This window comes from Geotrypetes seraphini, chromosome 3 (assembly GCF_902459505.1).
Source record: "Geotrypetes seraphini chromosome 3, aGeoSer1.1, whole genome shotgun sequence".
NCBI classification, from domain to species: Eukaryota; Metazoa; Chordata; class Amphibia; order Gymnophiona; family Dermophiidae; genus Geotrypetes; species Geotrypetes seraphini.
Genome location: NC_047086.1, coordinates 313415830 through 313433361, shown reverse-complemented (window position 1 = coordinate 313433361; position 17532 = coordinate 313415830). Strand labels below are relative to the sequence as shown.

Below are 17532 nucleotides of genomic sequence, written 5' to 3'. Positions count from 1 at the left end.
AACCTAACCTGGAGCCCAACTGAAATCCCATGTTCAGCCTTGATATCAGAGAGAAAGACACATGTGCTTACTTTTATCACAGTTCTGGCCAGCCCAGCCGGGCATGCAGTCGCAATAGTAGCTGCCAATCAGGTTTCTGCAGGAGTTGGCATTTACACAGGGTTTACCTTCACATTCGTTAGCATCTAAAATTGAAAAATTCAGAATATTTTACGCAGACATCTACTGTAATAATCAGATCTGATCTGTATCCTTTTTATGTCTTTTAATACTATTTCAAGCACTGTTTTAGCTCTTCTGGTGTCTCAAACAAAGTGATATACTTCCCAGTCTCATTTTCCACTGCTTCTACACATTGGCTATACAGTAAAACCTTGGATTGCAAGTAACTTGGTTGGCAAGTGTTATGCAATACATACATCACAACTGAGCCAATGGTTCTTCTGTCTGACCCTGCGAGAGTGTAGTGACTATTCTAAATGAGCGAGGTCTTGCAATACAAGTATGTACAGTATTTTGTATTAGTTTTTGGGTTGTGGAAAGAAGCATCTGAGTTTCCATTATTTCTTATAGGGAAATCTGCTTTGATGTATGAGTGTACAAGCAAGTTTTTGGTGTATTTTGTATTAAAGTTTTTGCGTTGTGGAACGAATCGTCTGAGTTTCCATCGTTTCCTATGGGGAAATTTGCTTTGATATATGAGTGCTTTGGATTACAAGCATGCTTCTGGAACGAATTATGCTCGCAAACCAAGGTTTTACTGTACCTTTCTTTGTGCTTAAAAGGGTTACCTGCCTAAGTACTATCTACCCACTTATTAAAACCTCAGAACACATGAAAATGTCCAAGTCAATCGAGCATTTCAAGTACACTGCTGCACCGGTGGTCAGCCAGATTAGTTGGTAGCATGAAGAATGTGGACAGCTCATTCCTCATGAGATCATCCACATTCTGAGACCCAGCTGTAAACCTCTATGCCTGGAGGAGTTGACAAGGCTGAAAAGATACAGCAGCTTTCCCACAGAGCCAAATCGCCTGTGAAACCGCTCTTGCATATATTCAGTTTAAGATGTAGGTTGACTTGATTTTACTGTACAGTCCCGCAATTTTAAAAGTTTAAATTGTTCAGCTGATAAGACTAGGAATAAGGATACTATGGGGCTCATTAAAAAAATAAAAATGTAGATGTCCAAAAAACAGCACTTGGGACATTTTAATTGCCAAAACGTCCTAATGCTGATTTTCAAAAATAAGTTTCTAGACTTCCTGCAGGGCATTCACTCTCTAGGATGTCTTAAGTGTTAAGGAGGCATGTACGAGGCGTGTTTTGAGTGGGATTTGGGCGGACTTAGCACTTGAATGTCTTGCAGGGATAAATCAAACCTTTTTTCAAGACATCAAGAGTTAGACCTGTTTTCAAAGCGTCTGGGTGCCAAAAAAGGACCCAAACTGACCAGCTGACCACTAGAGGGATGAACTCCCCCCCCAACTTCCCAAAGATGCAAATGAAACAGTACATAAAAGCCTCAAACATCCTAATAGAACTGCAAGCAGTTGCCTGGAGTAGCCTGGTGGGCAGTGTAGTGAACTATAGAGAGGGATTTCAGGCCCATATCCCAAGCTACCCATTATATTTATGGTGAAAAGCGTGAGCACACCAAAATCTACTGTACTGCCATGAGGTTAACACCTGCAGCCATAAGGGCTATTGGGGTGGTAGACAGGTGGGTATATTAGGTTTGGGGGGATTTTGGAGGGCCCACCATACACTAAAAGGGGGTTCTGGTGAAATATGTACCTGGCACCCTTTATGTGAAGCTCACAGTTGTGCTCCCAAAAGGTGCCTCACTGCCCCGTTAGCATGTCTATGTGGCCTGTCTATTAAGATGCTGATCCCTCCCACATCCAAATGGGCTTGATTTGGATGTTGGTAACACGGATGATTTTGTATTTGAAAATGGCCTCCCCCCAAAAAAAAGTTAGATGTCCAAATAGATCATTTTAAATTTTTTTTTTTTTTTTTAAATGGACATCTTAAGTTTCGAAAAGAGACGTTCCCCTGCCCCGAATTTTGGACATCTTGCAGGAAACATCTAAAGTCGGACTTAGAGAGGACCTATCAAAAATGCCCTTCACGGATGTAATTTAGATCAGAAGTTTAAATTGACTGTCAAGACTAAAAAAAAAAAAGCATATGTAGCAGAGCAATACATTACCTAACTGACATGTTTTGCCAGTCCACTGAGTAGGACAAATGCACTTAAATCCATCAACTAAATCTTGACACGTTCCACCATGGCCACAGGGATTTGGAGAACAATCATCAATATCTACATACAAAGAGAAGTCGCTTAACATCTAGATTTTTGTAGCACTTTTGCGTGTGCACTTTCTATTTACAAATCATTTTTGAGCTGGCGCAAATCACAAAATAAGGAGCACTTTTATTAAGTAATGTTAGGCATTAATGTGTGCCTAGCACAGCTTAAAACAGCGTACTGCAGGACGAGCGCCTGTGGTAAATAGGTGCAACAACTGTGTATTATTTTTGCGCTAGCCATGTGCTAAAATATACATTTTTAAGGGAAGGAGGGATGGAAAGTAGATGTTCCTGCACTAAACAGCATTGCTACATTACCGCCCACAAGTGGCATAGTGAGGGGAGGGGCAGACCACCGTGAGTGCTATCTTGGTGGGGGTGCCAGCACCTCTACTCTCCACTCACCCACCTCTTCAAATGATTGCAGGTGGTGAACAGCCATCTTTTAGCTGCTGTTCACACCGGACTCATCTCTGACCTCACTTCTAGGTCACATGACCAGGAAGTGATGTCAGAGGGAGAGCTGAGGCTGACGCAAGCAGGAAGTTAGAAATGCTGCTTGCTACTGCTGATCTGAAGAGATACACTGGGGGGGGAGGGGAGAGATATGGGAAGGTAAGGAATACGGGGGTGTGGTCACAGTGGGAATGAGTGGGGGCGTTTGGCATAGGAATGCCGGGCACCACTGTCCTGATACACCTCCTTCCCGTGCTACGGCGTTAATAACCACTAACTGGTTAGTGCACCAATATTGCGAAAGCCCTTACTGTCTACAAAACGGATGGTGTAAACACACATACTGTATTTTTATTAAATGGCCGCACACTAATGGCAATATCAACAAGTGGTAAAAATAGCCTTAGCACGTGGGAAAGGCCCATAAAAGGGCAAGCTAAGGCCACTTTTACCACAGCTTAGTAAAAGTGCCCTTAAATACAAAAAAAAAAAGGGGGGGGGGAATAAGTGTACACTTACCTATGGTACAGGTTGGACCTGACCAGCCACGGGCACACTGACATTCAAAGCCTAGAGACGTTTCTAAGCAGCTCCCTCCATTGTAACAGGGATCAGAAAGACATGCATGCTCCGCTGCAAGAAAACAAGAACTTAGATGAGGAATGCTAAAAAAAATTTTTTAAACGCCCATTCTTTCCACTTTACACTAAAATTTGACCACCACAAACGGCAATGCATCTTATGCTCAACAGTCCCCAACTTTACACAGCATCTAAACAAAGGAAATCTTTCATAAGCAGATGTGGTACGCTGATCAAGTTAGGTTGCATTAAAACCAAAGTTCGAGAGAGTTACTAAATGTTGCTCAAAGGTTCAGTTTAAGAGTCTCCCCTTGTGTGGGTCAATGCACATGGAGCTACAACTATATATATATTTTTTTTAATTTAATGTACTTTTTTTAAAAAAATTTGGATTTAGCTTAAGTCTTTAAGTAGTAATTCAAGGCACATTAGCAACAGTATCTGAATGTTTTTCCCTATCGTTGAAGGTCTAATTTCCCCAAAATGCTGTGATCAGGCTTCTCCTTTAGAGGCCCAGTCAAGGGATAAAGTTAAATTATACCACTAATAGCTGTTTGGCTTTCAGTATTCCAAAATAAGCAGGACAAAAAGAAAAACATTCAAGTCTTTCCAACCAAACAGCAACATGAAGACCATGTACAATGTGTATTACTGGCAAAAAAAAAATAAAATCCAGCAATTAGCACACGTGTCAACATACTCACGCACCGATTTCACAGTTCTGTCCAGAGTAGCCCTCTGGGCATGAGCACTGATACTTGTCGGGCCCAGTATTGCTACAGGTTCCACCATTCATGCAGGGCTGATGAGTTCCACAGTAGTTAAGATCTGTAAAATTGAGCATCCGTGTCAAATGAAACGCACACGCCTTTTGTTTAAGGCTCAATTCACTGCTTCAAGCATCCAGACATCATTGCAAACTGACCACGCAGGCCTCAAAAAGTTACAGTGCATGCTTCAGACCAACACTGCTCCAGCGCAAGGTTAAAAGCAAAAAAACACAGATCTTCCTGTTACTAAAACATTCCATATTTTAAAAAAAACCCACAAAAAAACAACATACCCTGCTATCCAGAAGATTAGCATACCTTTGTCACAGAGCTGACCACCCCAGTTGGTTTCACAGAGGCACTGCCATGGTTCAATGCAAGTTCCATGGACACATCCAGGGTGTGGAATGCATTTATCACAGTACTGGCCCTGCCAGCCATATTGACACCTTTCAAAGAAAAAAAAAGAAAGAAAGAAAGTTTGCAAAACACACATTACACACAGATACCAAACCAAGAACTGAAAATATGATTTTGAAAATAAAAAATAAAGAGCTGCACTCTGATGATATCCAAGGGGTCCGACTACTTTTTGTAAACAATTACAGAAATTTTGCCAGGGTCTCGAAGCCAGACTTCTTACAAAAGAGTAAGTGTTCTGGGAGACCCAGCATGGTGCCACAGAGCACAATACCGCTCTATTCTCAGACTCGCACAAAGGAGACAGGGAGGTGGGTGTACACTACAAATCAATCTCTACACACTGTCAGAATGAATGAGAAATTGGGAAGGGGGGGATCATTTTAAACAATGGCTCCCATGAAAAACCTCAGTGGATGCAAGAGTTTTAACTCATTTTAACCATTTTGTCTTTTCACAATATGAATAAATATAGTGATAATAAAACAGTGAGAGACTATATTTTGACACCTGCAGTTAAAAAAAAAAAAAAAATGAAAAAAAGTCTTAACTGCAATCAATGCATACACCAACATCTTAATTAAGAACAAGTTTTATGGTTCACTCTAGCTTTCCACACAACTTAGCCTGAGTACTCGGATATCAAAATTTTAAATAAAATTAAAAAAGTCCCAAGAGAAATTCTGGGTGGAGTGTTTCACCAGAAAAATTTTATAGATGGCTTGTATTAAAAAGAGTTGCAAAAAATTGTGTTTGTGTTGCTAAAAAACATTTAATCAGCAACCCTGCTGCACGGAATATGATTTCCATAAATTTAGAGAGAGAAAAAAAAAAAAAATTTTAATCCTGGGGTACCTTGGGAAGCATGGATAGCAATCCTCATTTAAAACATATAGAAATTGGCTCCTCCCAACTAACTACCAAAGGCAAATTCTGCTCTAACAAGCTCTCTCCTTTAAGCATCATGGCTGCTAGCCCTTTTGTTAGAGGGGAAACCGATGTACATCAGAGACCTATGTGTCACTAGTGAGGCCTAAGACTTAATCAGCAGTAATTACCCCTGAGCGGTCACTGAATTGTTAAGAATAACCCCTAATACCAGGCAGGCCCCACATTCTCACCACTCTGCTCCCTGCTCTGCAAATTCATCTCATGGGAAAAGAAACCTGTGGTGCTCTCAGGGATAATCACCCAAAGCTAGTGATAAGTTTAACCTGATTAAAGTGTTTTGGCAGGGGGGAGGGTGAGAATCCCAGCTGGAGGGGGGTTAAAGGAAAAGGGAAAGCGATTTTTTGAAACCGTTTTGCTACCTGCACTCCTCAAAAGGAACAAACTTCCGAAACTGGACTAATGCTGCAAATTTTAAACTTATTTCTGTCATAAACAAAGCCTTCCAAGAGGCACAACTACTTTTGCAATCCTCCCTGTCAATGCTCATATCAGATCACTCAGAGGTGTACCATAAAAAAAATTTAAAAAAAAAAACACAAAAAACCTCTGTCCTGCCAGCAGGACCTGTTGCCAAAAATGCCAGAACACAAGCAGTTCAGAAGCCTTATTCCTCAAGACGTGCAGTCTGCTGAAACGCCAGATACCAGAACAGCGCACAAATGCCTGAGCCGGCGCAGATGACACTGCAAACCCTGAGGAGAGCGAAGCCCTGGTTCAGCAACACTAAGCATCAGCAATTTTTCTCATGAGAAATTAAACATTTTTTGCTTAGCTAATGAATAAGTAAATTTGGTATTTTTTTGGCAGTCAACAGTTGACAATTACAATTACTGGCACCAAAGAGGGAAAAAGATATTTCAAAGTATGCTTGTGACCAGGAACATCTGGTCTTGTGATTTATTTTTTTTTTTTTTTTAAATAGTAAAAAAAAAATTCTTGATTACATTTATATTCAGGATACAGGACATACATTTTTTTTTTGAGGTAAATGCATCCTGAAATGGTTTGTTTGCTGTTTTTATTTTGGTACTGGCTTTACAGGCCCCACTGCTATAGTTAAGCTTATCAAGACAATCCTGTTTTAGAAGGGGAAAAAAAAAAAAAAAGGTCTATATGCAAATGAAGCGTGGGAAAGTTGCACCTTAAGTAAATAAGAGCACCAGTGCATGTCTGGGCAGTGAGTGGGAGGTGAGACTTTACGAAAGAGAAAGAGCTCCTTCCTTCCTATGCTTAACAAAGCCTCTTGTTCAGGCTGGGACACTGCAATACCCTCTGACAAGGCCCGTTTGTTTTGATGACAGAAGCACAAAATCATTACTGCTAGTCTTAGCTGACGACTTAGCATCTGGACCACTTCAATACTGCTAATTATACTTCCAAGTCCAACTCAATCCAGGCGGCTGCTAATTAGACAAAACCACTCCTCCCATCCCCCACATGCACAAGCAACTATGGCAGGCCGACAAAATTCTTAAAAAACAAAGACATTTCTTTTTTTAACTTGCTCATAGAGTGCCCAGGGATGTCACACTGACTAGTTATGTCTGGTATTTTACAATGCTGTTTTCCAAGAGAACACAAAAAATATATGAAAACTGCATGGATATAAACTAATCTCACTTATATGGCAGTATATATTCAAATATGTATTAATATTTTAATTATTTGTTTACATATTTATCGTGTATTTGTTGTTTTATCCTATATTTATATTAAAGAATGTTCACCATCCTGAATTCTCTGGAAAAATCATTTATGCATGCACTCTGTTCCAGGCCTCCTTTCCATCTGCTATTTCTTTTCTCACCAACTTTCTTCTTCAGTGCCAAACAGACAGGTTGCTTTCAACTCTTAACCCCCACTTGCTTGTAAAGCACCCATGCCCGAGACACTTCCTAACCCCCTACTTGTTCTGTCTGTTTGATTAGAATGTAAGCCCTACTGAGCAGGGACTGTCTTTTGAATGTTTTAATGTATAGCACTACATACATATAGCAGCATTACAGAAATAGTAGTACACAGATATACTTATATCCTGATAAGCTACTAGTTAGGCGAGATTGTATTAAAAGGTTGAAAGCAAACACTCCCCATCACCTGTACAATAGGAAAACCACTGCCTACAGGGAAAACACATTATATTATTACCATCCTCACACTACCTTAAGACTTTAATTTTTTAAAAAAATCCATTCTTTGCCTTTTTTTCACCAAGGATCTATCTTAAATCACAAGACGTTAGATCTAGCAAATCTGGTGATAAAATACATGAAAAATTAAAGAAGATTTTGATATATATGCATATTAGAAATGTACACTGCCATGAGTGACATTGGGCTTTTTTTGTATTTTAATATACTTCTCATACATAAAAAAATGCACCCCCATAATGAAAATTAACTATGCCCATAGTTGCCAAATAAATTCCACAAGAAAAAAATTTCATCACACAATTTTGCTTTCTTTAATTTCATTTTAAACGAAGCGCTAAATACTTTTTATGATCAGTAGATATTTTAAAGTCTCACACACTGTTCTTGTGGTTTCACAGTTATGCCAGATACCTAGGGGTGAGAGGTTAGAAGCATGCCACTATTTCCAGTGAGAACAGAGTATTCATATCCATTGAGGCAGCTTTCCATATGAGAAGCATACAATGAAAAGGAATACTAACATCATCCCTCCCCCCCAAAAAAAAAAAAAAACAACCCAACTAAAAATACCTACCTACTAACTCATATCCACATGAAAGTTTTCTTAAATTCAACAAGGCAACTTTAGAAATATCCCCCAGTTTAAGAACTCCGTTATAAATGCCAACTGTATAATCCACAAAGTTCCAATAATTTAATTGTTAAATTGTACAGGTATGGCTAAGCTCTACTGTTGCTTAGCCAGAATGGAAACTGCTTCAAAGCACAGCAGTGAAATTCTGCATTCAGCAGAGTCTGACAAGATTTGAGCACAGCTATTAACCTCTCAGCACTCAGACCCCGGCTCCTAACAGCAAAGGATCCAAGAGGAGATTTCACTAATCCCATTCGAAAGAATGCTTGACTTTTTGCCTATTCAGAGTGAAGAGGTGGGGGAGGAAAGAGAAACCCATGTAATACTAGATTGTGAAACCCTGGTGAAAAAACTTTCTGTGATCGGTGCTGCAGTATGAGCCAAGGGGCGCATGCATGTTTCATTTTAACTCTCTCAGAACCAGTTAAGTCTTTCTTCCACAGCCGATTGCTCCAAGTTCATGAGAAAATGAGACATGTTCTTAAGGTCTCACATTTTAATTTTATTGACTCCAACATTTTTATTCCACTTAACCAGCAAAGGGTCAAGGTGGAGCACAATCTGCTAATATGATGGAAAAAAAAAAACCACAACAACCCCCCCCCCCCCACACACTGTAAAAGTAGCAGGTCTTCTTTCAAGTGCCCAGTATGAAAGATCAACTTTGAAAAACCACTGATGACTCTGCTTATTGCTGCAAGGAATTTAAGGCGATTTTGAATAAAGACTGGTTTCTGGATTTACCTGCACTCCCCTGGGGACTTGCAAGAACCATGTTTGGGGCTGCAACCCTGTCGGCATATAGCTGCAACAAAGACAAGAGGGTGGGAGAGAAGAGGCAAAGGGCAAAAAATTAGCATGCTGCATGTCTAAGACCACAGGCTCCTGGGAGCCTTTTAATCCCCCGCCAGCACTGTAATTCAAGACTCAAAAGGCTCCTCTTGTGCATGCTTCTGGAAAGACTTAGGGCTAGATTCACTAACCTCACCGATCCGATCCTGACGCAATTGCGTGCAAATGGGGGCCATCGGAATCACGCCACCAACCGAACGCAAGGATCGCTGAACAGCGATCCCGACGCATGCACAGACCATCTTCTTTACCTGTAGATGGTCTGCGCATGCTTACAGAGCTTCTGAATTTTTTTTTTTTCCATTTTTTTACTTCGCGAGCCTGTGGTTTTAACCCACTTTAAACCCGTGGGTTAAAACCACGAGCTCGCACTGCGGGGAAGGGCAGGAGAGTCGGGGCAGAGAGCAGGGCGGCAAGAGGAGAGTCGGGGCAGAGAGCAGGGCGGTCGGAAAGGACCTGAGCGACTGGTCCTCAGCAGTCCCTTATTTTTGTGATCGGCCAGCCCCCAGTTGGTGTTCCTCATTTTTTTTTTTTCAGTGAATCGCTGCCTGCCTATATTTGCATGCGCGGATCAGATCGGGAGTACGGTCAGTGAATCGGGTCGGGGTCGTGAAGTGATCGGGACACGATCAGTGTCCTTCGTGAATCTAGCCCTTATTAGGCTGGTGGTACCTTATAACAGCACTACCTTCACTACACACTCAATCCATCTATTAACTAAGCAAGTGGCACACAAACCATATTTATTTTGACGTAATTATGTAATGTTTCAATAGATCACAACAATATTATGTTTTATATTTTTTTTTTTACATCTTTTTAATGTCAAACCTTATAAATGCTTTTAACTTTTAAGATTCCTGAGGCAGGCGTTTTTACGTTGAAACACAGCTTGTGTTGAGTCTCAGAATAAATTTAATTCCTAAATCTGGATGGTCCTTAGTGCTTTTGTTCATCCTTGGTTTTATTTGTCTTCTCCACTGGTTTATTTATTTATTCAATTTTCTATACTGTTCTCCCAAGGGAGCTCAGAACGGGTTACATTAATTTATTCAGGTACTCAAGCATTTTTCCCTATCTATCCCATCAGGCTCACAATCTATCTAATGTACCTGGGGCAATGGGATTAAGTGACTTGCCCAGGGTCACAAGGAGCAGCGTGGGTTTGAACCCACAACCTCAGGGTGCTGAGGCTGTAGCTTTAACCACTGCGCCACATACTCCCCACCGCATGGCCTCATTACTGAGCTGGCTAATTTAACTTTCTATTAACTTATTCACTATCCTTTACAAAGTTAAAATATACAGGACAGTGGCTTCAGAACACTTACGTAAATAAAATGCCTTATCATATTTTCTAAATAGCTATTGAATTTAAATGCACTTTCTTCTGATGTCCTCTTACTAGGTATCCAGAGCTTATATATAATCTAATCTTTGATTTTTTTTATACCGATTCATCCCAACAGGAGAGCTTGACTCGGTTAACAAAATATTAATAAAATTATACAGGAGATTAGAACAGAAACTATATATTTTAGGCCAAAATTTTATCTTTTATGTGATTATTTGAAAAAGAAGGATCATTAGCAAAGTTCTGAAATAAATATGTCTTCAGTACTTTACGAAAAGTGGGTAGATGAGAGAGAACTCTAATTATAGAAGGAAGGTCATTCCAAACTTCTGTGAATAAAAAAATGAAAAATGACCAACAAAAATTGGCCATAGTTTTTATTCCTTTAACAGTTTATATTTCTGAGAGCTCCTAGAATTAGAGATTTCTTGTGAATTAAATGACAGGAACCAAAGGAGAAAAAAATACCATATAGGATTTTGAAAATTACAGTTGCACATTTAAATTGGATCTCAGTAAAGGTGTGATGTGATCATATTTATGTTTACTGTATATCAGTTTAGCGGCCGTATTCTGGATAAGTTGTAGCCTCCTCAAATTACATTTACTAAAACAAGCATAAAGCGAGTTGTCATAGTCCAACTGAGATAAAATAATCTCCTGTACATCATGACTGGACCAAGTTATGCAGAGGTACGTACCTTTATTGCATTCAATGCCCATCCAGCCTTCTAAGCAAGTTTTATTGCCATTCTGGTCACAAGTATAGTGTCCAAAAAAATCATCTCTGGGCCGACAGAGCTTGTTGCAGCCAAATCCGTAGTAGTACTCATCGCAGATGACCCGGATTTGGTACTCAAAATGAGACATGCCTGCATTTTGCTTCAAAATTTGCCACTGACGGCTGGGATTGATCATGCCAGAGTGAGATGCCTTCTCGATGATATCATGAGCTGCAAAGAAAAACTTAAAAATTAAGCGATGTGATCATGATAGCGCGGGAGACCTGCAACACGGGATTCTCGTGTGCATGAAGAAACACAGCTATACATTTTCCACCGGCACATGTTAAACACCCATGAAAAGATTTAATTTTTTTTTTTTTTTTTTTTTTTTAAAGAGCCTGGATGCTTGAGAGTTAAATATGCCCAAGGAAGCTGGTTTTCCCACACCATAACACAAACAGCTTACATGGAATGCACAGAAATCTAGAGTACCAACTACTTTAACAAAAGCAGTGCACAAACAAAAAGTGCCACACTCCATGCACTCTGTTTCTGGAAGAGAATATGACCACTATTGTAAGTCTTCTTTGAAGAAAGCAGTGATGACTTTTTGGTCCCTTTTGCCCACATTCAAAGTAGTCATTTCATAGGCTAGTCTTCAAAACATCTCATGGAGCTTGAGGCATAGCAGTCTAGAAGGTCTGTGTAAACCACAAACCCCTATGCCTGCCTTACGATTTGCCTTCACTCTTCGAAAGCATTTCGCAATTTAGATAGAGCGCTCTTAAGAGCTCCAGTCCACAGTTTGTGCTGTAAAATTCCGCCCACGATTAAAAACCCTGCCTCTGTTTAAGTTAGGACCTAAAATAATATTTCGCATCAGCCCAGAACATTGTTATGTATCTGTGGTATTTCACTCTGGCATCTAGGCCTTGCAACTTAAATGATCTGACACTGTCTTACGACCTGCTGTTGGGAGTGTTTTAACTGTACAGTGAAAATTTATCGTAAACCAGCCAAAACGTCCTTGCACTGAAAAGTTGAAAAGTGTAAGGACAGACTGTTCTAGATGTTAAGACATGGCCTTGGAAACATAGAATGCTTGTAAGCAAAATCAATTCTATCAGGTGTTTTAATAAGGCTTTCTTTAGGACAAAAATATAAACTGAAGCATTTCCAACACACAAAGAAGGGAACTGTTAGGCCACAACTCATTTAGAAAAAACAGTGAGATTGCAGATTAAAATGTTTTGAGCTCCACTTAGTTATCTACCACTATCAATCTAAATTGATCTGGATGTTCTATGGATAATCTTGTAACAAAAGCTATTACAAAAATACAAACCCTGGCTTTTTTTTTTCCCTTTAAGGCAAGGTGTGTAGCCATAACTTTAAAAATGTATGCATCTTAATCTAAACAGATTTGAATTTCACATGTACTCATCTTTCCAAATCCAAACTTGAGGCAAGGTATGTTTCGTTTCAGGTACACAAATTAAATTTCTCCGGCCAACTTGGCTTACAATCTAAGTTGTACCTGAGGCAAGAGAGGGCTAGGCGGCTTGCCAAAAGTCATAGGAAGCATCAGTGGGAGAAGCAAGATTTGAACCCTGGCTCCCTATTCTGCTGATTTAACCACTAGGTGTCAGACTCCAGTCCTTGATGGAAAGATGTGACAAAGAATGCACTAGATTTCAAGCTCTAACCAGAAACAGATAAGCATAAAGGCGAGCTTATCTAGCACCATTATGATCACTGAACCACATAAGTCTGGAGAATGCTCAAAGGGCTTTAGCTTGGGAATATGCAGAGACAGCCACAAATTGTATTTAAATGCAGTCATATGTGTTAATGACATTCTTTGCTTTGTCTTCCCAATGCTCAAAGAAGGGTGCACAAGCCAATCCAGCTGTTGCTGTTGGGAACCCCCCCCCCCCAAAAAAAAAAAAAAAAAAAAAAGAAAGAAAGAAAAACACCAGCTTGGAGCTAGCGGTGGAAGGTTTGTAGTAGAGAATAACACAAGGACAAATTTTTCCCCGTCTCCACGGGAACTAATTTTCCCGTCCCCATGTGTTCTTTTCCTGTCCCATTCCTGCAAGCTCTGCCTTAACCGCCGCACAAGCCTCAAACACTTTAAAATCATAAGTGTTTGAGGCTTGTGCGGTTAAGGCAGAGCTTACTGGAATGGGACAGCAACAAAACTCATGAGGATGGGGAAATTGAGTTCCTAGGGGGACAAGTTGGTCCCCATGACATTCTCTAGTTTGAAGAGAGAATTTCTTTTGGATTTCTAGTTTAAAAATCTGGTTTCTTTTGGAAATGGAAGAAAGCTTGCACAAGCTCGCGAGCACTGAAAAATATACGCAAGTCCGAGCAAAAAGCAAAATCACACATAGACACTTGGTTTTCTGTTCTTAAATATAAGCCTTCCCAAGTAAAAACTGAAAAAGCTTATATTTAATAAATGTGCAGAAGAGCGGCGCCGATGTGTGCTTCACAATCGGTTTTGCCTGGTGCATGCGCACAAAAGCTGTGTTTCATGAAACTCTTCTGCGTAATGCACCAAGCATATTCCTCAGCCTTGCTTTCACTTTTATAGTGCACATGTAAATTTGAGCGTTGGAGAGCTATTTTTTTTTTTTCTATGCTGAAGGCTTTACTGTAGAAGTTCAGAGATTTAAAATAAAAAAAATTGGCCTGCAAAGCAGTAGTTCTCAACCCAGTCTATTTTTCAGAATATCTGCTATGAATATGATTGAGAAATTTGTTAAAAAAAAAAAAAAAAAAGAGGCAGTGCACACAAATCTCTTGTATGCATTTTCTTTGTAGATTCCCTGAGGACTGGATTGAGAACCTCTTCCCTAAGGGCTTGTACCACAGCAGCTACTCCAAGTTTCTGCTCACAGTATATGTACACAAGAATACAATTCGAAAACCCCATCTCTAATGTTTTCCATTTTATCTCAAAAATCATGAAATGTACTAGAACTTATAAAAAGTATGCTGGGCTTTGGAAAGGTTAAAAGTAGCTAAACATAAGATTTCATAGTTTAAAAAGAAAAAACAAAACCCTATATAGTGTGCTCAAGCCACACAAAAAAAAGGTAGGGCCAAGTGGTCAACTGCCAATCACAATATTTCAGGACTGGGTCTCTGTGCTGTTGGCTGGACCCTGCTGTGGACATCCAAGGCCAGAAGTACAGCAGCAGTACCACCAGCTAGAGGCTTCAAAACATTAGCTGGTTTCATGGCTCTAATCCCCCTGATCTTCAGCCGTTATAAAAGCAAAACACAAAAATACACTGTATATATAAAAAATGAAGAAAGCAGCAGATCTTATTTTCATGTCTACAGAATTGAGAGAAAAGGCATAATAATAATAATAATAAAAAGTTATGGGTTATTTCAAAAGGCCATATCTTTAGTCTGATCTCTTTTTCCTATGGTCACTCTGAATCTGCAGTATGTTCTATTCTTACTGTACAGAGCCCAGTTTAGCCAGCCGTATCCACTAGCTATTGGTCTAAAACAAAGCAAAAATTTAGACATGGCCATTGGAATTTACAGGTTAACAGAGAGAAGCATTCTAAATTTTGTTTACTAGGTTTTATTGGTGTCAATATTAATATTGTTATTTAAGGGGGTAAATGTAGTGCAGTGGTTAAAGCTACAGCTTCAGCACCCTGAGGTTGTGGGTTCAAACCCACACTGCTCCTTGTGACCCTGGGCAATTCACTTAATCCTCCCCATTGCCCCAGATACATTAGATAGATTGTGAGCCCACGGGGACAGACAGGGAAACGCTTGAGTACCTGAATAAATTCATGTAACCCATTCTGAGTTCCTCTGGGAGAATGGTATAGAAATAAATAAGGCTCCAATTAATTAATAAAAAACCAAAAAAAACCCAAAATTTAGAACTCGTCAGTGCCCAACTTAGAAACTGACTTCTAGAGTTAGTCATTCAGTCACTGTGCTTCACAGATTTCTGAAGGATAATGCCAGTTATAGTATCATCCTTCAAATTTACCCTCCCCCCCCCCAAAAAAAAAAAGCATGATCTTTTCAGACATATCAATCTGTTGCACATTTAGTCTTGTTGGCCTCCCAGACAACTGAAAAAGGTTAATGGTTCTGTCTGTTTATTTGGTCTGCAAAATGCTTCTCTATTTAGAGATTAACAAGTTAAGGCCCCTTGCCAATAATGATGTTGCCCAAGCACAAAAAAGGAAAACTGAACAGACTATCTGCGACTCAAAACCTTATCTAATTTCATGACTGTTATACAGTATTGCAGTGTTTCCAAACCAATGTGCTTTCAGACCTCGAGTATGTCAAACAAGACGACTCTCTGCCTGAAACGCAGAGCCAGACCAGCACATGGGCTATCAGTGGCAGTAAAATGTGCAAGAGCTCCTTCCTCAGCATGTCATCGCACACAATTTTCTCCTTCCCAGATGCAGCGTTAAGTCCCGTTTGTGGGAATCAAGAAGCAGTGGGTAGAACTGGTGTCAAAGTCCCTCCTCGAGGGCTGCAATCCAGTCAGGTTTTCAGGATTTCCCCAATGAATATGCACGAGATCTATTTGCATGCACTGCTTTCATTGTATGCTACTAGATCTCGTGCATATTCATTGGGGAGCATGGATGTCAGGCCCTGCTTTGTGCAGCACATTAGTACTACCCACTCTGAATCCTTCCAGCCTGGTTTTCAGAGATTTGTTAATTTTCCTTTTTGAGCCCTTTCCCATGATCACTCTCTTTGTCTGCTCATTTTTAGACATGTTGAGCAGCGCTGATTTATCAGGCCATCATCTTTAGTTACAGCCTGGGCAGTTATGCAAAATATGCACGCATATGTGTGCGGATAACTGTGTAATATTGCACTACTTGAAGCAGAGGGCAACTTGAAAAAGGCTGTCCAGTAGTTTGGTGTCATATGAACTGGGTTGATGGGTAGAGGGCGATAGTTACCCAAATCTGTCAATTCCCCTCCCACTCTTCTTACTCACTAATCATTTCCTGCCCACTCAGTCAGTACAGCAGAAGAGGATTGGGCAGTAACAGTGTGCTCTGGAGCCAGCCTATCCTGCAGCAGGTACCACCAACTTTAAAAAAAAAAAAAAATAATAATTTTTTTAGAGCAGAAAAATTCTGAAGTCGTGAAAGCCTTTCCAAGAACCTTTTGGTGTGTGTCCGGGAGGAGGGCATTGTTTGCACCCTTGTGGGCACCAAATGTTCTCCCCACCTGAATGCAAAATATAAATAACTTGAGCTGGTGGGGATCCTCAAGGCCTGCCAACTAAAGATCTCCTCCTCCAGTCTAGCAGCCAGAAAACTCCAAGCTTTGCAGCTAGTGGCCACATCCTCAAGCAGCCACTGCTTTCATGCATGAATGAAAGCCAAGAGGGTGGGAAGGCAGCAGCAGCTTTGAAATACTGTTGTAAGCTGCAGAACTTGGCAAGTTCTGGTCTCTGGACCTGAGGAGCTGGTCATTAGCTGATGAGGCTTGGGGGATTCCAACCAGCTACAGCAAGAAAGATGTTCATTTTGAGGGAGGCTAAGCTCAAAGTGGGAGGCCCAGCCCCCTCTCATGGATGGTACTTGCTGAGTTTGTTTGGGGATTTCTAGTTCAGTTGTGATATTCATATTTCTATTTGTAATTTGTGATCCGTCGTTCTGTATTTGGTGAAGGTCTGTCTGTGTGTTCTGGCTGATGTCTGATTTCTGTTTTGTGCTTTATGTAAAACTTAATTAAACTAAAACCAAAACTGTCAGAAGTAATTGTGCTTTTTATGGTGATAGGTAACTTTTACCGGGGGGGGGGGGGGGGGGGGGGAGAACAGGCGGGGAGGGAGGAGATTCCTCGTAGAGATGGGCAGGGATGGAGGAGATTCTGGTGGGGACGGGCGGGATACTGGAGGGGACGGGTGGGATTTCTGTCCCTGCGCAATTCTCTAGTTCACACCCCACCTCACTCACCAAGTCATGTTACACCTGCAGATCCCCACACTGTATATGACCCTCGCACTCAATCTCCAACTGTATATAGTGTGCTCATTCTGTAGTCCCTCAGTATTCCTCCTCTCTTGTCTCTTCTTATACACCTCCCAGAGAACTCCATTCCTCAGACAAATTGCTTTTATCTGTACCCTTCTCCCAATTCCAGACTTAAGAACACAAGATTTACCGCTGCTGGGTTAGACCAGTGGTCCATCGTGCCCAGCCTTACTTGCGTATGTTCTGTTCCAGTAAGAACTTATCCAACCTTGTCTTGAATCCCTGAAGGGTGTTTTCCCCTATAACAACCTCCGGGA

General features: G+C 40.6%; 1 protein-coding gene across 1 annotated transcript in view; it reads right to left on the bottom strand.

The window, feature by feature from the left end:
• The window catches only part of JAG1 (jagged canonical Notch ligand 1), a 77458-nt gene that overhangs the window by 25717 nt on the left and 34209 nt on the right, over positions 1-17532 (bottom strand). The window contains exons 4-10 of the mRNA XM_033938333.1: positions 11193-11444; positions 9030-9090; positions 4446-4576; positions 4066-4185; positions 3296-3409; positions 2217-2330; positions 72-185 (exon numbers count right to left, since the gene is read on the bottom strand). Coding sequence (XP_033794224.1) covers positions 72-185; positions 2217-2330; positions 3296-3409; positions 4066-4185; positions 4446-4576; positions 9030-9090; positions 11193-11444 — 906 coding nt within the window. The remainder of the gene's footprint in view (positions 1-71; positions 186-2216; positions 2331-3295; positions 3410-4065; positions 4186-4445; positions 4577-9029; positions 9091-11192; positions 11445-17532) is intronic.